Source organism: Chrysemys picta, chromosome 7 (assembly GCF_011386835.1).
Source record: "Chrysemys picta bellii isolate R12L10 chromosome 7, ASM1138683v2, whole genome shotgun sequence".
In the NCBI taxonomy this organism is placed as follows: Eukaryota; Metazoa; Chordata; order Testudines; family Emydidae; genus Chrysemys; species Chrysemys picta.
In genome coordinates, this window is record NC_088797.1 from 31,041,177 (window position 1) to 31,063,509 (window position 22,333).

General features: G+C 44.4%; 1 protein-coding gene across 5 annotated transcripts in view; it reads right to left on the bottom strand.

The window, feature by feature from the left end:
• RTN3 (reticulon 3) overlaps nt 1–22,333 on the bottom strand; it is a 40,421-nt gene that overhangs the window by 5,383 nt on the left and 12,705 nt on the right. For 2 of the 5 annotated variants that reach the window (XM_065552981.1, XM_024100350.3), the window contains exons 2-5: nt 18,520–18,570; nt 8,455–10,737; nt 2,130–2,337; nt 440–578 (exon numbers count right to left, since the gene is read on the bottom strand). In XM_065552981.1, coding sequence (XP_065409053.1) covers nt 440–578; nt 2,130–2,337; nt 8,455–10,737; nt 18,520–18,570 — 2,681 coding nt within the window. The remainder of the gene's footprint in view (nt 1–439; nt 579–2,129; nt 2,338–8,454; nt 10,738–18,519; nt 18,571–22,333) is intronic. The other 3 variants (XM_065552982.1, XM_024100351.3, XM_005305566.5) reach the window with 2 other exon arrangements.

Below are 22,333 nucleotides of genomic sequence, written 5' to 3' on the forward strand. Positions count from 1 at the left end.
CCATGCAGGCTAGATCGGCGCCACATTAGCGCACCAGTCACTGTATGCTGATCTGGGCACCTTGGTATTGAGTTTTGTTTTATTAGAAAGGTCACAACAACACTTTAGAATCTAAAGTCTTTGGGGCAGGGAATGTCTGTTGTGTATGTTCAGCACCCTTCACAAAGCTTGGCCCATGACTGGGGCTCCTTGGCGCTGTAATTCAAATTTCTAATGTTCTTTCACCAACTGTCTTTCTCAGGCAATGGCCTGTCCCATTGATCTCTGGTTTATCTGTTTGTGGCACTATTTTCCCCGCTTCAGATCTGCCCAGAATTTAGCTTGGGCTGCAGAGCTCTAAGGAAGATTCCCCAAGGCAGATATCACCAGAGCCAGGCTTCCCTCCTGAAGAGTCACTGCCCAACAATACCCCCTGCCACCAGGGAATCCCCCCACCAACCTTCAGGGAATCCACCAGGTCCTCCACCAGGAAGAGGCGGATGATGAGTTTGAGAGCTCGGTTGACATGCACCATTGCATCATTTACGTAATTGTGGAAGGCCTCTGAAGAGAGTGTGATATCGAGGTCCAGGTAGGCTCTGGAAGAACAAGAGAGTTGCACCCAATGAGAGACATCAGCCCTCTATAGTATGACTCTCCCCCCGCCCTCGGGGCCAAACCATGCACAGAGGTAGAGGAGTGTGCTATTGCTTATGGTCTAATGAATCCTTTAGCTCAGGCAGTAGAGCCTCATCCTTTTAGATTCGGAGATCCCAAGTTTAGACCCCACGGATGATATGTTCGGGGCATTGTTACTCAGGGAGGACTAAAGGTAAGAAGCCCCAATGGACTGGCTCCTTCCAATGCCTTCCACTAGGAGCAGAGAACAACACTGAGCAGGCCCCACAACCAGGAGGAGAGGGGAAATTATTTGGGATTTGACCCTGGAAGTTCAAACCCGTTACACTTGCTACAAGAACCAGATAGGGTGGGAGAAAGGGCAGTGGTGGGGAACTGGGACAGCACCATCCTGAGTGATAACTGAGGGAAGAAGAGGTCTTCAAACACATTTACACTTGCTTTGGAAGCACCTGCTGCATTTGAAGTGGCATCAGCAGGATTAGTGTGGAAGAACATCCCAGTGTGGGAAATCTTCAGAATTGTGCGGCTCCGATCCAGTTAGTTCTTCCCTGGAGGATGCGGACATTTGCAGTGTTTATGCACCGACCCCTTCACTGTGGACTTGACATGAATATTGATGTTGAGAGGTGTTTTTGAGAGAGGAGATCACAAACTGTCAACTCTGCGGCAAGGGCAGTCATTTAATGTTTGTACAGCACCTAGCAGAATGGGGCCCAGCCTGGCCGGAGCTTCTAAGTACCACGATGATGTAAGATGGATAGTATGGATATCATCACTGTTCGGGTTCTAAAGCCACAGGTTCCACCAATTACTTTGGGAATCTTCTCTGCTGCAACCACTGGCAAAGTAAGGGCTTGTCTACATGGGGAACTACTCCTGATTAGCTACCTGCATGGATGCTCTTATTCTGGAATAAAAGCACTTTACTCCAAATTATCTTAATCCACTTCCAAAATTCCAAATTAACTGTTCCTAATCTGCTTCAAATTCACATCCAATTTTATTTCAGATTAATTTTCAGGTTTAGATAAGCCCTAAACCATTTGCCTGATTATGGTAGCCACAAGGGACTACAAGTCAGGATTGCGACCCCACTATACATACACATTACGAGGCAGTCCCTGCCCCAACAAGTTTATGTTTAAGTAGTTTTGTTGCCCCACAAAGCTTGCTGTGTGTATAACAACCAGGATGCTGCTAGAAGCTCTTACTCCAGCAGGGGGCACAGACAGCTAGTATCACAAAGTCGCTCCATTCTGGGCAATGGTTCCAGTGGGGTGGGACGGTACCTAGCTCATGAACTGCAGGGCAGTCGCTCTCCTGGCACAGGACACAGATTAACCAGAAGAGGGGAAGGGAACATGATATTGTGTGACCCATCTTGCTCCTATTTCCACTATACCAGTGCTACCACATGCTGAAGAGCTCAGGGCACGTCATTCCAGTTAGCTATGTAACTGGAGGGGCTATCCAATGGCCACACCTCTAAGAACAAAGGATTGGCTCACTTGAATGGATGTCCCTCTTCAGACTTCTGTACGGCTTGGATGACAGACTTGTAGACTCTAAAGCTGATAGTGACTGACAGCAGCGCCAGGATGAGGTAAGAAACCACGCTGATGACGCTGAAGGCAGCCAGAGAGAGTAGCATGATCAGTGACGTGCCAAAGACAAAGCCTGTCTTCTTCACATCCCGCCAGAAGATCAGATCGTGCACTGCCAAGGAAAGGGACAAAACAAGGGGAAGTTACGGAGGCGGTAACAGAGCAGTGGAGAGTGTTGGACAGTGTGGGATCCAGTACAGGCCCTTGTTAAGTAATCGTCACTCAGATGTAGCTTTATTGACCTATAGCATAGGTTCCCTTGCACTATACACTATGGACAACAGGTCCAGAGGCCCAATCATAGTCACGAATGCATTTGCAGATATGTAACATTAAGCAGGTGTATACTTCTTTAATGAAACCAAAAGGGAAAATCCTTTCTAACTAGTGTTTCTTTAGCACCAGGTAATCAGTCTCCATACAACATATCTCACAGAACACAGGGGATGGACTCAAAGCCAGACAAGAGGAAACAAACCCAAGGCAGAATTCTCTTAGCTTTCAAACTCTCGGCCCCACTGAAGAGAGGCAAGTATGAGCCTTGCTTCACACTCAGGAAGCAGCAACGTTAAGCAGTTTGTGTGAAGTCACTCTGCAATATCAACAGCACAATTGGTAACCTCCCATCCTCTGCTCCTGCTAGGCAATGTTACCCTGTCAGAGCAGTGGGACTGTCCAGAGTAAGCGGTCATGAAAGACAGTCTGAGCAGGGAAATACCTGCTTGTCAGTCACAGTGACAGCTTAAAATCAAGTCTTTAAAAACAGCATGTAAGTTTGCATGGAGAGCATTGCCTTTATCATTGCAGATTTGTGTTTGAGTAAGGGCCTCTCCCTTCCATCACATCCCATTCCTTCAAAGCCTGAATGTGCCAAGAAGTCAGCCCTGTGCCCCAAAGGCCTAGGAATGGTTGGGATATTGCAACACAGAATTCTGATTTTGCTGGAGGGTTAAAGAGCAAGGCCACGCAGTGATGCACCAAGAAATATGATGCAGGGGGAAGGCTAGCAGTCAAGGACACTGACTGTAAAACGAGAGGAGCCTGTTTAGTGCTGAGCAAGTCTTAGCAAAAGCGACACACAGGGCAGAATTGAGTGAGCCGAACTCCAGAGACTGGAAACACAACTGCAGTAGCTTCAAAATGTCTATTAGCTAGGATGAAGTCATCACAGTCCACTTATTACACTACCGCCCCCATGAGTCTCATTTTCAGTGCAGCCCTTGTACGTTTACCCGAGAGGGACTGAAGATAAGTAACATTTGTCTTTCCCCAAAGCTGATACACCAAGGTTAAATCACACCCCAAGCAGCCTTCTCATAGCTTCCGACACCAGTGTGTGGTGGCTGGGTACATCAGCCCCTACCTGTCACCAAATCTACTGCTGGGTCCGTGGTGCTTTCACAGCGCTGCCCACTGCTGTGGTATCAAAGTACTGATAACATGGGTGACATGTCCTACTTACAATACAACAGCATCATCTGCAACTATCTTTGGACTAACTTCCACACCACAAATTGCTCTCTAAAGCTCTACTCTACAAATAAGCTAACTTCTTTAACAGCTGTTTAAAACTGCAATTAGGGAACCTGGTCCATGCCCAGGGTTTAATCTCAGTTCAGAATAAGGCAGATCCCTTTGTGTAGCCCCTAGATTAGAGGGGCTTTGTTTTTCCAGCCCTCGTAAATAATGTCTCCTGATAGGAGGTGCATGCTTTGGGTATTAATTGCTTTGCCTGCAGTATGCTGCTTCCGCTAGAAGAGGGCGCCATTGTCATTAATGGCAGCATGAGGCTGAACAAACACCAAGCTGAAGGATTTGCAGCAGTTCCCAACCGGTTTCCCCCTGCTGTTTATTCTATTAGTGACAGGCTGCTGGGGGAAGTTGGGGTGGGGGGGTTGGGAGGGAGAAGAGAATTGGGCAGCCAGTCAACCAGCACCACTCCCAGTAACACTGGCACTTGTCCATGCTCCCAGCTCAAACTCTGCAAGAAAGCTATTCAAGTCTCCTCCAGGCAGAACAAAAAGAAAAGGAGGAATTTCCAGGGTTTATCCCATGTTTTTCATGGCTGCGTTAGATACGTTTAAGGCAGGGGTCAGCAACCTTTCAGAAGTGGTGGGCCGAGTCTTCATTTATTCACTCTAATGTAAGGTTTTGCGTGCCAGTCATACATCTTAACGTTTTTAGAAGGTCTCTTTCTATAAGTCTATAATATATAACTAAACTATTGTTGTATGAAAAGCAAATAAGGTTTTTAAAATGTTTAAGAAGCTTCACTTAAAATTAAGTTAAAATGCAGAGCCCCCGGACCGGTGGCAGGACCCGGGCAGTGTGAGTGCCACTGAAAATCAGCTCGCCTGCTGCCTAGTGTGGCAGCTTATTTAAAACAGACCCGACAGCGTAGTGTGTGGGGCATTGTGGTTAAAAAACAAAACAAAAAAACCCTCAAACTCTCCCTTCTGGCCATCTTCAGATTGAAACTGAGCAGAGAGCTAGCCGTCTGGTTGTTTTGGAGAAGCATAAAGGATGTCAATTTTCTCAAGTTCCTCTCCCAGGCAGTTTCTGCACCAGCAGCTTGGCATAATTGGTTTTCAGTAACTGTCAGAACAGCCAGAAGGGAAGTGTGGTAGGAGAGGAAGTGAGAACAATCTAAGATCTCTACGTTTGAATTATAATGCTGTTGAAGGCAGATCACAGGCTGCTGGAGAATTAGCCATTTTATATTTATCTCGCGCAAGCATTAAGGAAAGAGAGACAGGGCTGATGGATGAATTACGATGAACATGGGAAGTGCAGTAACTCAGATCAGAGGTTAAGGAAACATTCCAGAATCTCTAACAGACCTTGGTTCCATCTAATTGCTCTATCTTTGCCTGCCTGTTTACAATTCCCAGCCTCCTGCTGGTCTGAGGATCATAGGCTGGAATCAGCTGCACCTTCATGTGTATACAGTATTCTAGCTTGGATTCTTGTAGCCAAACAAAATATGAAAGCGGTGGGTTGGAAGGGAGGAGCCATATTAGGCGCCTGGATTCCTTTAGCATGCAGTAAGGACGCTACATGCACTGTGAGCACAGGACCAACTGCTCAGGTTGTGAAGGCAGATGCTTCAACCCCCTTTGGTTCAAAACACAGCCCTCTCCACTCGGATTAAACTCCTACACTGCACAGGAACCAAACTAGGTTAATGGAGTCCGCTTCGTTCTTTACAATTCATCCCCAGCCAGATCCAGAGCCCTCAGAAGAGGACAGAGGAGCCATTTACAAAGCAGCACAAGGCTGTTACTGTGAGAGACGGGAGAGGCGCTCTCTGTGCTACGAAGGAGCCTGGCAACTGGCCAAAGATAAATTTATAAAAAGCCCTTTTCAAATGGGTCGCTCTCTCCTGACCTGTAGAAAAATAGTTTATCCATGAAGAGATGCCTGGCTGTCAATCTCACATGTAACAATGCAGAAGGGAATCACGTCTGCTAGCCAAATTGCTGGAGAGAGTGAAAGCCAAAAACCACAGTTTGTCTGCACGGTATTAGACTAAAGGAGAACAAAGCCAGCCTCCCATAGAACAGGCAGGAAGAAATACACCGAGGGGATGTAACGGCCTTGGTCACATTCTCATCACAGAGAATTTTAGTTAGCAATTCCTAGGTCATCTTTCTTATGCTGGAATTAGATCCAAGCGTCTCTCAAACATGCTTTTAGCCCAGTATCCAAGGATAAAGCTCTCAGCACAACAGCCATATGAGGTGCCTGGATTTTTATGCCTCAACACAATGCATCATACCTCACTTCTATGAAGGCTGGCTTCACTTGATGAAAGCAATGCCTATGGGTGAAGTGTGGTCTAGTATTCACACAACAGCATCTTTTTGTTTGCTGCCCACACCTCAGGTGCATAGGTTTGTCAAACTAAACTCAACTTCCACTTGGCTTTCATCTGTTACTTAAGCTTTCCTCACTTCCCTAGAGAACTGAGGGATTCCTGACCTTGCATTTGTGAATGTAAGATCAATGATGGGATGCAAATCACTCAGGTCATTTAAAACCCCACTGAGACGTATTCTTGTATGAACACTACTGCACTGGCAGTCTTATCTACAGTTCCTATGGAAATATACCCCTCTGTGGGTTGAATAGAAGATTTAAGAGATTCACAGGAACTGGATACGGAAGGGTCTCATCTCCCAGGCAGTGCAGGATATAGAATTGCTCATTACCATGTATTGTCTAATGCCCAGTCCAAGCAATGCGTCTTCCACTGCTTCCCTTGGAACCTACAGATCACCCCATTTCTCTCAGTTATCCTCCCAAATAACTGAACTGTCCTTGGTGTTTATACCCTTTCCCAACTCATACTATCCTCTCCCAGGGCTGCTTCCATTGAATCTCAAAGAAGAAGGACACATGGTATCTTAATTTTTTTGAAAACATGACTAAAGGAAGATTACACATTCTGGGCCCCACCTCCAGCCGACTCAACCACGCTCTCAGCTTTCCAGCGTTTAATTGTTCCTTGCATTCAGCCAGTATCTGAACACCAAAACAGGGGCTGGTCACACTGATGCTCCAAAGACAGAAGCGATTTCATTCAGTGCAGTTCAACAACTGATCAGGACAGACTATGGCCCCTCGCATTAATGGAAATGTTACTTGTGTCACCAGTGCCGTTCCATTCACTTGAATGGACGCTAACTGAACCCAGCTATAATCTGTGCATGAACTTCTTCCCAATACCCTTGTTATTTTATGTCCATACACTAGATGGGGAGCTTTGAAAACCAGATTGAAATTCATCTTCCCAGCATAACCACACTGGAAGTGTGAACAGAGTTTTTATTCAGGCCTCTTTCCAATACATACTTCCCTGCCAAGCCAAACCTTTATCTTCTGTAAAGAAATTTTCACAATAACCTCTTACAAAATAATCAGTGCTTGTGTTTGCAGACATTTCGAAAATGAACCACATGATGCAAAAGCCTCAGGGGCTTCACGTTATTAAAAGAACTGTTTGTGGCCCTGAGTATTTGCTATTCTAGCGGGCCAGCTGATTTGTAGGTAATCTGGATTAACATAGAAGTACTAGTGGAATGGACATCGGTGGGTCTTTTATTCCCAACCTTCTATGCCCCAAATTATTCCCCAAGCAGAGTTCTGACCCCAAGACTCCAGGGAATCCACTTGGAACATTGCTATTGGATATTTTACATGGAAGGCATTCAGAAAATACAGAAATGGGTAGCAGTAGATTCAGATTACAGAGCCAGAAGGGAACACTGGGATCTAGTCTGATCTCCTGTATAAACACAGGCCCACAGGGCTGCCCTGAATTAATTCCTATTTACTCTGATTCAAACCTTTCAGAAAAACATCCAATGTGGATTTAAAAATTGCCAGTGATGGAGAATCCACCATAGCCCTTGGTAAATTGTTCCAATGGTTAATTCCTCACTGTTCACGATTTGCAACTTATTTCCAGGCTGAATTTGTCTAACATCAGCTTCCAGCCATTAGAACTGGTCAGACCTTTGTCTGCTCAACTGAAAGGCCCTCTATTGTCAAATTTCTGTTCTCTTTGTAGACTGATCAAGTCACCGCTTAATCTTTGCTTTGTTAAACTAAACAGATAGAGCTGCTTGAGTCTCTCACTATAATGCACGTTTTCAAATAATTTACAACTACAAGACAGACAGACGGACTTCAGCAAGCAAACAGCCCTGTTTGGAGAATGGTAGAAAGCACATGGACATTAATGAAGAAAAGTTCTCAAGGAAGGAGGAAAACATGATTAGAACCACCCAGAACCCAAGATGTGCGCTTATACCCATAATGCAAGTTAGCTGGTTTCCTTTGTAAACCTAGATTTCTAAGGGTACGTCTACACTACCTACCGGATCAGCGGGTAGTGATAGATCTATCGGGGATTGATTTATCGCATCTCGATCCCCGATCGCTCTGCCGTCGACTCCGGAACTCCACCACAGCGAGAGGCAGAAATGGAGTCAACGGGGAGGGGCGGCTGTCGATCCCGCGCCGCAAGGACGCGAAGTAAGTGATTCTAAGTCGATCTAAGATACGGTGACTTCAGCTACGCTATTCTCGTAGCTGAAGTTGCGTATCTTAGATCGATCCCCCCCCTCCTAGTGTAGGCCAGGCCTAAGGGTATTAACAAGGTGAGTGTCTGACAAACAAATAAGGACAAGAGACTGGTATTGTATTTCCAATATAAAACGTTTACCTGAAAACCCAGTCAGTAGCCTCACTAGGGCATGTTCTACTGGAGATCCAGCCACACTATCCCAGACAGCTTCTTTGGGGATTTCACCATCAGTACTAATGTGAGCTGTGGCAGGGACGGGCTTCATATCTGTTTGCTGATGGATGCAGAGAGGTCTTTTCTCCAAGGGAGATTTCTGAGCTGCTGAGGGGTCATGGTCCTGTGCTTTTCTTCCCCCTTCCGGCAGGGAGATTTTACTTTGTGTTGGAGTCTGCTCTTCATCCAGTTTTCCACCTAGTTCTTTGAGGGCCTTAATTGTCAGCTGCTCCTGCTCAAAGTCTTGAGCTACCGTGGGAGATCTTTGAGAGAACAAAGGTTTCTGGAAGTTGCCCTTGTCATCAGTGATGCTTTGCACAGCATAATCACCATCCACTTTCACATCTGACCTATTTGCCTCATCTTTATGAAGAGCTCTTCCTGGAGGAGTGGTTTTTAGAGCTGTAGTTTCAGCCTCTGAGAAGGTGTCTGTCAGGTCCTCCAGAGAGTCATTACCCTTGGACTTCAAGCATTCCGGCATGAAATCCACCACGTTCTCCCCACTTAAGGCATCTGGATGATCTTGTTCTTTCAAATTACCCAAGGGCAGAGAGAGGGGGACTCTCTCGTTCGGCATGTTTTTAAGATCCTTCAGTGGAGCTGCCGTTGGAGAAATGCTGAGAATTTCACCAGCCTTGAGTGGTTTCCCAAGGACACCTGGATCCCAGCGGCCTGAATGCTGCATATTTATAGACGTCAAATCCAGAGTGGATGACTTGGGATATTTTGCTTCAGCAACTGGACTCCCTCCAACGTCTGGATGCGCTTCTATAGTTTCAAAGTCATCAGTGAATCCCTGATTATCTTCTGGGGTCTGAGAGGGCAACTGACCCTCTCTGCTGTGTTTGTGCAGCTTGTTAGGTGCCTCTTCATTATCTGCAGTTATCCAGTCTCTTGTTTTGCCAGCAGTAACTCGAGCGAAGGTCAGCTTCTCCACTGGTGCCACGCCGCTATCTGTGGGTTGAAGGACAAGCTTCTTGTTTCCATAGGCCAGATCTACGGGCACATCCTCTATCACTGTGTCATCAGATTCGCCAGAGCTGTCTGCATCTGTGATTTCAGCCAGGCCAGAACTTGGCCAGCTCCCATCAGCCTTCAGTTCAACTGCAGTAGGTGAAGCATTCTTCATTTTAACAGCTTCTTTGTCCAGAGGAACATGTTTCTCAAATCGAGGCGATGCTAAGTCTGTATATGCTCTGTCTTTCTGCTGGACACTGACAGTAACAGGATGAGGCGAGGGTGCTTTGCATGCTTCTGTCCTGTTGCCTGCTGGCTGCGTAGGAGTGCCGCCAAACTCTTTGGAGGGCACTGCAGGTAGGTCTGAGGTTTCAGCAATCTTTTCAGAATGCTCTACTTTAGGAATCAAGTCCCAGTTCAACAGCTCATTCGTGAAGCTGTGCATCTCGCGTACACACTTGGACACTTCTTCCAATGCAGCTGTTGTACCTGAAGACTGGCGTGATAGCCCAGGTCCTGCTGGAATGCTGCTCCCGCTGCGAGGTTTCACCTGGAACTCACAGACACGGTCTTCTGGGATATCCGTAAGAAGCTCTCTCTCACTGTGCATCACCCAGTTGCTACTGAGATCGCCGGAGTTGCTAATTAATGAATCCTTGTACTCTTTATCAAATGCTGCTTTGTCGATAATCACCTCGAATGGCGATTCGGGGGAGTCTTTTTCTAGAGCAGTCTCCCCACCAGATGGAGTGGAAGACTGTGAATAGACACCTTTGCTCAGAGGTTGCTCAGCATCTTGCTTCTGGTCAGTCAGGAAAGTAAATCTGGATTCACTGCCTGTAGTGACTCTCTTGTTTTGGTCCATAAAATCTTGGTCTTTCAGTCTGCTTTGTTCAGCCTTACCATCTTCTGACAGGCAGATACTGGTGCCCCTCACATACGTTTGTTCTGGGGAACTAGTCGAAATCACTGGGCTGTAGGAATGAGGTTCTGCTCCAATAGAAAATGGGGAGCCTTCCGACCCAGGGGACCCAATGGATGTTGCCTCTATTCCAGAATCGGCACTTGGCCCACGGAAGCTATCCATTCTTTTGCTGTCTACAGCAACCACCAGTTCTTTCACCTCATTTGAGGGAGGGGGCTTGCTGTCTATTTCTCTGCTGCTGTCTGCCCAAGCTGTCAAGCCAGGGGTTTGATTTTCAGATCCCAGAATCCCTGAAGCTGCCTTATCAGAGAGAGAAGCAGTCCCCTCTGAGGCCAGGATTTGAGAGAGGGAGAGATTCACAGAGTGCAGTTACAAGTTAAAAGTCAAGCAGGCAACATGCTATCTTGGGATCTAGAGGAAAAAAGACAAGACCCCAGACACCAGCCTTGGCAAACATGCATGGAACTGCCAGTCGTAGGACAGGGAAGCCACTTTTCACAAGAGGTTGCAATCTACACCAATACTTTCCAAGCTGCCAGTTTATAGCTGTGATTTCATAGCACATGAAGGGGAGTGTTAAGGTCTGCAAAATTAAGTACGCAAAGCAGCTATGGAGGAACTTAGGCATGCGGAGAGGGTTAACAAAAGCAATACAAAATAAGTGTGAACTTTTCGCTGCGTGCTACTTAAGGCACTGATGGGATTGCAAAACAAACAGTTCCAATAAGAGCCTAAATTCACCATCACCCAAATTAAAGTGACTCCTGAAAAAACCTGAAAGCATCAGGACACTTGCACTCTAGTGTCAATGCTATAGCTATTGCCTCCGAACTATTCACCTCAGTATATGGAAGGAGTGCGTTCTAGTTCGCTTTCTATGTGGAGTGAAAGGCAACTAGTCCTCCCTTGCTCCACTCAAGCATGTGGGTAGGGTTCTGCCCTGTTCTTGCAGCAGGGGGGCAAGAACGTTAGTGGCAACATACCCTGCAGAGCTGGGATGGCAGTCCCATTCCAATAGTGTCTAGAAAGGCAGTCTGATTATAACATCATCAGGTGGTGTCTCGTCTACAGCCCTCGCAGTCTGAAGTGCGGGAGTTTATAGGGTGTGTGTCCCACCATCACCACTCAAGTCTCCTTGAGCTTTGATGTGCTATGAGAAAAGCTTCACCCAGTGTTATTGCAGATTTGCTCAGAGCAGTTTCTCTGATTGCACTGCCAAGGGAACTAGTCTGGGCTACATGTGGTGTAGAGTCATTGGGGAAACACTCCCTCCAAACGGAATTACAATTGTGAAAGAAGCAGAGGTGGGGCCAATCCCGTTGCAGGTGGGAGCGAGTGCACCTCTGGCATAATTTAGGTCTATATGGCTGCTGTTCCTTAGTGATTCAGCCATGTTGATCAGCTTCTGAACAACTTCATACAAGATGAATCAGAGCAAGTGCCTGGGAAAATATGTGCTGTATGCTAAGTTGAGCTTTGAAAAGCACATCATAGAAGAAAGCTGCTCAATGCAGAACCATTAGGATTTCACATGGAATGCTGTCCACTTCCTGATTAAGTTATTTACATTAAAACATGTTGCTGTTTCATACTGAACACAGATGTAACAAGGAATAAACCCTTGAGATCTGTCTTAACCTACATGCGAAGAGGACACCTGTGATGAAACCGACTACCTTCCAAACACCACCACAACAGGCTTCCCAACACAACACTTCAAAGAAGGGGTTTAGAAAAATAAATGGCCAATTTATTTTAATAGTTTAGCTTATACCCAGATAACATTAATTTCTACTATCTGTTGTATGATCTGTTGAGTCTGGAAAATTGTCACTTATATCCACCTCCCTCTCTGTTGAAAGATGCAAAAATGTAGATTTTTTTTTTTTTTTTTTAAGCACACTACCTATATTTCTAGCTTATCCAGGAATATCTGTCAGGATGTTGTGAGTGTCAAATCTGATGCAAGTATGCTTTACGCAGCTCCACAATCACACTTCAGGCAATATACAGCTTCACACATGAAAGTTAGTCTCCAATATAGGGTTAACATTACATGCAGGATCGCAAATGAAGTAACATATTTGGATACAGCCTGTCTGCTGTGCGGGCTCTGTGCAACAAGCAGATATTGACGGGTCTTGCTACTATTATATGAAAATATTACTAGCATCCTAAAAGGGAAAGGTTTTGTATGGAAAGTTAACTTTTAGCCCTCTGGGGCACCTGGCATTGACCACTGTCAGAAGACAGGACACTGAGCTAGACAGACTTTGTTCTGACCCAGTATGGCCACTCTTATGTGCTTAAATGGCCAATAGGAAACACAGCTTCCCATGATTTCAAAGGGAGATTTTGAAATCCCCATCAATGGAGGGTTAAAAGAACAGGGGGGAAGGGAGTTTGTGGGGTGGGTGCTGTGGTTCTCAACCTGCAGACCATGTAACACATTTAAATCTGTTGAGAACCATTGTTCTAATGCAATGGTTTTTAACCTTTTTTCATTTGCATACCACTAAAAAATTTTAAGTGGAGGTGTGGACCCCTTTGGAAATCTTAGGCATAAGTCCATGGACCTCCAGGGGGTCTGCTGACCACTGGTTCAAAGGCACTGTTTTAATGGATCTATAAAGGTACATTTCACCAAAAACAAGGCTCTACAATTAAAAGTTTCATCTGAAACACAGGCCTCCTATATGTGATTGACTTGTATTTTCCAAATCAGAGTATGCACAAAGAAAGAAACTAGAATCACACTACAAAATCCATATTCAAGTCAGGCAACTTGGAGAGAGTGATCTTTTAGTTTCTAGGAGGAAAACACTCAGATGTTTCTTATGGCTTGAGGGATAAGAGACTGAAGGAAAAAATTCACAGAGTAAGGCCAGAAGGGAACATTAGATCATCAAGTCTGACCTCCTGAGTATCACAGGTCAGAGAATTTCATCCAGTTTGCACTGAGCTCAAATGAGGCTCTGTCCCTGTTCATTCATGATGCATTAAGGTGGCATGAAAAGCTGCCTTTTAAAAAACTGTCTCCTTTTGCTTTTTCATTTTAAAATGGAGGATCAAGACATCTCTACCCAGCTTCTCTATGGAAATATGAAAAATTGTTAGTATCTGTTTAACTGCAATGGCAAGCATACACTTAGGGAATACTGATCTGGTATGCAACTCCTCTGTTCTTATAGCCACAGGACTGTCAAACTGGACCAGATCTGAGTCCTATCTAGATCAGTATCCAATCTCCAAGTGTCCAGATGCTTCAGAAGAAGATGCAAGAATCCCACAACAAGTTTCCTCATTTATAAAGTCAAAAAACAGGTCAAAAGGTACTAAATTGCCCTCTCGTCACTTTAATATGAGCACTTCGCAATTGTGAATATATCTTTGTGAGGTAGGGGAAATGTTCTTATCTTCATTGTACAGAGGGGAAATTGAAGCCTAGAGAAACTAAGTGTATGTTTACACTAGAAACGCTAATGAGGGCACAGCAAAAACACTGTAGTGTAAACACTTAACTACAGGGATGGAAGAGGTTCTTCCATCATTGTAGTAAATCCATCTCTCTGAAAGGGAGTAGCCTGGTTGATAGAAGAATTCTTCCTCGACCTAGCACAGTTGACACTGGGGCTTAGGTCAGGTTAACTAAGTGTCTCAGGGTTGTGATTTTTTTCATACCCACAGCAACGTAGTTAGGTCAACCTAGCTTTCTAATGTAGACTAGACCTAGGTGACTTGCTTATGGTCACACAGGAATCTGTGGCAGAGCAGGAAATTAAATGTGGGTTTCCTGAGTCCCAGGCAAACTCCCTAACCTGACCATCCTTCTTCTTTGGGTTCAAAGCCATTTTAAGAAATCCTATAAAAGCTACCCTTAGAATGGGAGATATCTGTAGGAGCCCTGCTCAACTTACAGGTCAAACCAACTTGCTATGGACTCTTCCATGTGATAGAATTCAGTGTTGAGGTCATTTCTCTTTCAGATTTGACAGTTAGCTTATATTTGATTCTCCTTCCGAAGTGTTCTGCATCTTGCTGTCTATATTGCTTGCTTAGTTTGTTTTCATAAATTCATTAGTAAAATTTGCTACTTTAAAGTCTAACAGTATGTTAGCTGATGGAAAAACATGAATTTACATCAGAGATCTGTAGCATGCTAATAAAGTGGTGTAGCAACCACTACATACTTATCACTTTAATAGGGTGATAGACACTTGATTCAGAATCTTTAATAGCACGTGCACGCACACAAACACACACCAAGTGATTAGCTTAAAAAAATATTCAGGCTTTTTTTGCCACTGAACTAATTTGTGTTATTTCTAATCCAAGCAAATACAACAGACATTAAGATTGAAGCTAAAAACGTGCAAAGCAGTATCAGCACCTGACAGCCACAGCACCAAGATAGGAAGTTAGCCAGCAGACACTTTGCAGTCAAGCTAGGTTGCAAAGGACTTTAGTAACGGAGACAGAATAGAAAGAAAAATGTTTTTTAAAAGGCTGTAACCGGCTAACAACTTTGTTCCCACCGCTTGCCCCAAAGTTCTTCAGTATTGCAACTTCCTATTCCAGATGCCTGGAGTGTACTGTGCCAGCTGGGTGAATTGGTTAGACAGGCAAATAAAGAATTTGTATTTCTGATACTGCATAGCAGGCTTTTCCTTAGATTATCCTATTCATGTAAGTTGGGAATCAGCTCTTTTCCTTAGCCCTTTTTGAAGGATGACCAGCTTGGAAGTTTCCTAACCTTCTTCTGGTCAACTAAGGCATGACAATCTTTCATTCTACGCTGGAGTTCTGGTTGTCTCTTATATGCAGGTGTCACAATTTAGTCAAGTTTAACTGTGCACATGAAATCAGGGTTAAATTAGTAACTCTGGTGGCTCCAATAGACCCAACTTTTTGTTTATCAAGTTAAATGAACAGCACCTCCAACGACTGGCTGATACAAGGGCTAAGTTGATGCACTCATATCTTGTCTGAATACTTCTGGTATTTCCAGCACCCGAAGTTTCCTAAATTTCAAAAGGTCTGGGCTGAAAAATTAGAATTGGTGGATGTAGGTCAAATCCACATGAGAACACTCCTAGATTACACTCTTTTGCCCCATTTGGTTTTCAAGAAATCGGACTGCTAAGGGATTGGATCTAGTTGAATTTGCCTATAACTATCTTAGGCCTTGTCTTTACAGAAAACTTGTACCATTTTAACTATGCTGGGATAGTTAGGGCATTACAACATCCCTCCCCTCCCCAAGTGCAGAGGCATTTATATCAGGATAAAGGTGCTTCCTGCTGGTATACCTATTTCTAGTCAGGAAGGGAAATAAGCTTTACTGGTATAGGGCATCCTTCTACTAGTATAATTGCATCAAATATCAGGGGTTGTACTGGTATAACTGTCAGCTAAACATTACAAAATCTATGTGTAGACAAGCCTTTGGTTTAGTGAATGGCTTTGTTCCTGTAGAGCAGTGGTTTTCAAACTTTTTTCAGGCGACCTAGTTGAAAATGTTTTTTGATGCCCGCAACCCAACGCAGCTGGGGATGAGGGGTTTGGGTTATGGGAGGGGGCTCTGGGTTGGGGAGGAGGGGTTTGGGATGAAGGAGGGGGCTCTGGGCTGGGGCAGGAGGGAGGGTGGGGGGGGGTCAGGGGTCTGGGCTGGGGATAAGGGGTTTGGGGTACAGGGGGGGCTCTGGGTTTGGGGGGACTCAGGGCTGGAGCAGGGGATTGGGGTGCGGAAGGGGGGCAGGGCTCTGGGCCGGGGATGAAGGCTTTGGGGTGCAGGAGAGGGCTCCGGGTTTGGGGGGGGGGACTAGGGCTGGGGTAGCGGATCAGGGTGTGCAAGTGGGGTGTGGCCTTACCTGCGGCGGCTCCCAGTCAGTAGCGCACCAGGGGTGCTAAGGCAGGCACCCCGGAAGCGACCAGCAGCAGGTCCAGCTCCTAGGCAGAGGTGTGCAAGAGGTTCTGCGTGGCTCTCGCCTGCAGACAATGCCCCCGCGCGCCCTCCCCAGCTCCCATTGGCCAGGAACCGGCCAATGGGAGTACGGAGCTGGTGCTCAGCACTGGAACGCCTAGGATCTGGACTTGTAGCTGGCTGCTTCCTTAGCCGGGCAGCACCGCTGACAGGACTTTTAACGGCCCGGTAGGTAATGCTGACCAGAGCCGCCGTGACCCAGCAACTTACATTCTGCGATTCAGGACTGGGTCGCAATCCACAGTCTGAAAACCATTGCTGTATAGAATGGAAACTTAAGTCATTTCAGACCTCAAGCAGTTTTCCTAGCTTAAGTTCCTCCTTATATAACAAACTATGGGCCAATAGTTTATCTCCCCATCCCAGATTAGAAAAAGGTGGCATATTAAGGTATCTGTTGTCTAGTCTTTTCTATTCTGTCAGCTACTGCATTTTAGCATCCTATTAAGTATATGGTTTAGAAAATATATTTGGTTGCTTCACAGGTATAGGATGGTATCATTTGCATTCATGACAAGACATGGGATGAGATGTGAAATGGTGAAAGAACACAGCATTCCCCACTCCTACCACTGCCTGAACTATACCAGTATCAATTTCCTCCAGGGAATCCACAGCATAAGCTAAAGCACTGATGCATTTGCATTACTGTACTTACTGTTAGATGCATCACTATACGGTGGGTCAGAATTTCATATCAACAGCAAGCGACTGTGGCTACCAGAGAAAACATAGGGAGAGGCTTTGCTATTTTCTCTCCACAGCTGTTAGGTCAATGCCACTAAGGCACTGCATATACTAGTAGCCCCAATACCAGTTCTGGTGGGGCCCACTGTTGTGACCTGTTGATTAAATTGGTTGCCAATTCCCAGCTTTTAGAAACATTATCCTACCCAAGCCTAAGCAGAATTATTCAAAGAGGAACAATCACTTATTTTAACTCTGAGCTGAAAGGATTTTACTGGGATTTTCTAAACAGTTTTTCCACTGACCAGGTTACCAGCACAACATACACCTTCCACTAATACAGATATAAGCTATCATCTTTGAAAAATGCTTTCTGATGGATATTATCCCAATTCCACAAACTAGCAAATAAGGAGGGGAAGTCACTTCCCCAAGGCCCATATGACAAGTCAATATCAAAGGTAGGGGTAGAACCTATGAGCCTCGGTCCAAGTTGTCTTCTCTAACTACTACTTCTCAAATTGGGGGTTGGGACCCCTCAGGGGGTAACAAGGTTATTACATGGGGGGGGGGGGGGGGAGGTTGCAAGCTGTCAGCCTCGACCCCAAACCCTGCTTTGCCTGCAGCATTTATAATGGTGCTAAATATATAAGAAGGTGTTTTTAATTTATCAGGGAGGTGGGTTGCACTCTGAGGCTTGCTATGTGAAAGGGGTCACCAGCACAAAAATTTGAGAACCAGTGTACTAGACCATGCTGCCTCCCCTCAAAATAATGATGCACTTCTAGCAGGACAAGTAAAGCACAGTGTTCCCCTCCAACCTTCTCTGCATTGCTGGCAGGACTGCACCCAAGAAACGCGCAGACTACAATGCCAATTCTCAATCAGCAGCTGGATGAAAAGAAAAGCTACAACATACTATGGGCAGCCAGTCCTACATGTCAACCGACTGCCTCCCTGGATTGTGGTACTAATCCACAAAGAATTCAGCAAAAGACAAGACTATCAGTAGTTTCACAGGCGCTTTCCACATGGACAGCAGCAAACCTGTCCTGTTCTTCTAAACCTGTATTTCTTCAGGGTCATTGTGTACATTAGGAAATCCCGCACGTGCTTCTTGGCTCACAGCTATAGATCCCTTTTGCCAATTTGCTGTTGATCGCACTAGCTAACTGCTGTATGAAGGGGGAAGAGCATGTCTTTATCTTTCTTACACCAAGAAGAAGGTATTGTGCACTAGCAACCAGGCCATAAGAGAGTAGCTTGGCTGCACCAGATCATTAGCCAACAGCTGCTGAGTGGTTCACACGGTGAACTGTTTTGAAGCTACTTATAGATTTTTAAGGGATAATTCTGGACAAGAGAAAGCCTTATGCCCCAGTTACAGCCTTTCTCAACATTTTTCTTTTATTAGTGTACAAGAAAATGACAGACTTGCCTTCTGAAGTCGAAAAGAGAGAGACAGGCTGAGAAGAAGAAACAAAGGAATCTGAAAGAAAATATACAGGATGAGAATTTGACAATTATACACACCGCTTTGCAGTGAATCTCAACAGGTTCAGAAAGGCCCGGGGGAAGGGGGGGGGGGGGGAGAGAGCATCTTGATCCATTCACTCACCTTTCTGCAACAGCTCATTACCTTTTTTTTTTTTTAAAAATAAACGAAGCAACTGTGAACATTAAGCCAAACAGTCAGTTTCACCCCACTTGCTTAGAAAGGATACGTCTCCATAATATACTGTTCCATTGTTACTTTATGAGGGAAATGGGGGACAGTCAGTGCTTGTGTGAATACATTAGGGTTTTGCAAGTGTCTTTAGTACTAAGTGCACATCTTCTGAAGTGGTGGTAACTGCATCAGCGACACCCATCTAATAAATGGGTTTTCAGTACTGCCACAATAGACTGTTAATGCAAGTGACACCAATGCAAAAAAGCTTGAACACATGTTAATATATGTGGGGTTACTGAATGATGCTTCCCTTGTTAAAAGTTTGATTCCCACTTGTATGAGCTATAAACTACACATCTCCCCAACCCCACTACAAAACGAAATAAGTTTACTCTAATGAAGGCTGCATGGGAAGTGTACTATAGCTCCATTCTAAACATCCAACTTCAATGACAGAATCACCTCTGGCAACTACATAACCATATCTAAAGAAAGTGGTCTTTCTATTCTCATAGCATCTCCTAACAGGTATCTAAAACAGCCTTCATTAAAATCAGATACACGTTATACAAAGAAAAGCAAAAGACACATTTTAATTCTGTGCTTCCTAAAAAGAAATACTGAAGTTCTATTACTTCATGTAATGTGTGCACTTTATCTCCAAACCAAAACCCCACCATTACACCACTCTCCCATTATGCACCAGTTCTTATCTTAAGAGATATCTAAAAAAGACCGTCTAGAAACAAGGGGATTTATTCTTATTTTTACTTGCAACAGCAGAAAGGAAGTTGTTGGACTCTATTCTAAGAAAGACAGCCAACCCAGTGGGATTTTTGTCTCTCACATGGATGTGAAAATACAGTCTTTAGAATTTTAACTGATTTTACCATATACAGGATGAGTTCATCAGTCTCTGCATATGAAATTTCAAAAGCCTATTTTTCACATTTCAAGTACATGGTATACCATGTACTGGAGGCAGCATGGTCTAATGGACTGAGCATGGGACCAGGAACCAACTATATTTGTTATGATCCTGTATGACCTCAAGCAAATGCCACCGCCTCAGTTTCCCACCTCTAAAGCTTTAATCTTGAGGTCCAATAACAAGGCAGTAGCACAGAAGAGAACAGAACCCTGGAGTCCTTACTCCCAGTCTCTTGCTTGAAGCACTAGACCGTGTTCCCTCTGTCGTTTTTTTTGTTTGCTCAGAACCAGTTTATCCAACTCTTCAGATATCTGCAGATGACTCATTTACCTTCCACTATAATCCTGTGGAAACAGAAGGACAGCAAGTTCTGGAACTTCAGGAACAAAGTTGCAAACGTTTTGCCAAGAATTCCATTGGGTCTACACCATGGGAAGAGAGTCTACCAGTCTAACTTGACAGCCGTCTATTTTTCCCCACTCACAAGACCCCTTCTTAACAGCAGATTTTAACATAAGAATTATTTATCTCTGCTTTGCATAAACAAAAGTGGCTGTTTATAGTTGTTAATCAGTCATGATTGGGATAAGGAGTCTGCACACGGTCTCCTATTGACAACAGCATATTGTATGGCTTCAGATTGCATTCTTCAGTCCTAGGTCTGTATAGCTGAACAGAGATCCAATGGAGAATTATGAAGATTCTTTCATCTCAAATCCCGTGCCTGCATTCATTATGCTTTTCAAACCCCAGATGCTCTACCAATGAGGCTATTTAATGTCTTTAACCATAGGAATAGCTTCAAGTAAACATTTATTTTGATTTCTCAGACTCTGTAAAAAGCTTGCAAAGAGTTCTCGGAAACCAACTGCAAGCCTGACATTTTTAGTGGTTTGAAACTCAGCTTGTTTTACGACAGACCCTGCATCTCAGACCAAAAAAAACCAGTACGGCCAATAGCTATAGGATTTTGTAGTTTCAAAGGACTGCAAGTATTTTCTACCTGATTGTATCACCTCTCAAAATGCCAGAAAGCATCCCAAAACAAAACAATTAGCCCCATCCAGAAGAGATATACCTTAGTAATATTGATCTCTGAACAAGCCCTTTACTAAGGCCTAGGATTTTCAAAAGTCACTAGCAATTGTGGGCATCTCAGTTTTTGGTTAACCAGTTTGCCACACTTTAAAGGAGCCTCATTCAGTAAATGAGGAGCACCTGCCCTCTTCAGATCAAGGTGCTTTAATGGTATCTTAAGGTGGGCACCCAAGAAAAGTTGAGTTACTCAAAACCACTGGTTACCTGTGAAAGTGTTGGCCTAGTGCTTCTTCTACTTATTTCCTTGTTGCACTCTCTTGCCCTTTTATATCAGGAATAACCAACAGGTTTTAACAAGAGATGCTCCAGTTAATTAAGGCTTCCTCTACTCCACTAGAAAGCCTGGAGCTGTAGTGTCTCAGTGTTTTTGGTCTGAGTGAAGGCTTTAGGTGCTAGCCTAACAACTATTTAATGCTGTCTAGGAAGATAAAGCTCAACTCAACGACATCTGCTCTCCTCTAATGATGGGCCGGAGAATGGTTTGTGCTGTGGTCAAAGTTTCTCATTTAGGAGCTGTGATTGGGTGAAAAAGAGCATGTGAGCTCTCTTCAGCAGGACACCTGTGAAGACAGTCTAGCCAAATAGATTAAGTTTGGAGGCCATATGGGCAGACTGCCGCCATGGTGATAAATCTGGTTTAGAGAGCACATAATGCTGGGAGCTACACTCACATTCAGACAGATTAAGTGACCTATGGACCATGTGTTCTATGGGTATTATGAGAGGCCTGTAGATTTAGACCCAGTGCTTTAACAATGGAGATATAATAGTATTCTTAAAATACACTAAGAAATATCTAACAGGTGGAGCATAACAAATTAACCATGAGTGGTATGGTTATACTGAGACTTAGCAGGATCCAGTAAAATAAAGCATTCTTGTGCGCCAGGAGACCCAAGCTCTCACCCTGTTTCTCAGCACTTGTTATAGGACATCAGAGCACATCACTCCCTATGTGACTCAATTCTCTCATCTATAGTACTTAAAACAACTTATTGTGAAGTGCTTTCAGATTCTTGGATATAAAGTGCTGAGTGCTAAACATTACTGTCGGCACAGTTCTGGGTCCCCATTGGTTAGATGCTGCCTTTTATCTAACAGAAATCCATTATATTTTAGCGATACAACTGTTTATTGTATAAACACAGTACAGCACAATATAACTAAGCAGCGTGATCATTATTTACCTAGTCAAAAATGGTGCTACTGTTTTCCCATCAAGAACTTGTGATTGTCATCTTTCAGCCTCTCTAAACCAAAGTCAAAGATCTTACTTTCTGGTTTGAAATACAATTTGCTTTTCTTATTAGCTCTGGCATCACTTTATTGGTCTGCGTATAATATTACTACTTCATTTCTCCTCCATCATCAAGCTGGTAATTTTTAAGTGGATGCTGATAAGCCTGTGATCTTAACTGCTACAAAACCAAACCAATTACTTTAAAACTCCCAGCTAGGCAACAGCCTGTTGGATTCTGTAAGCAGAGGGGCAACTTATCGATTAGATAAAGCCATTTCGGCTAGCTGAGCTGGAAAGGACTTCCGATTCAT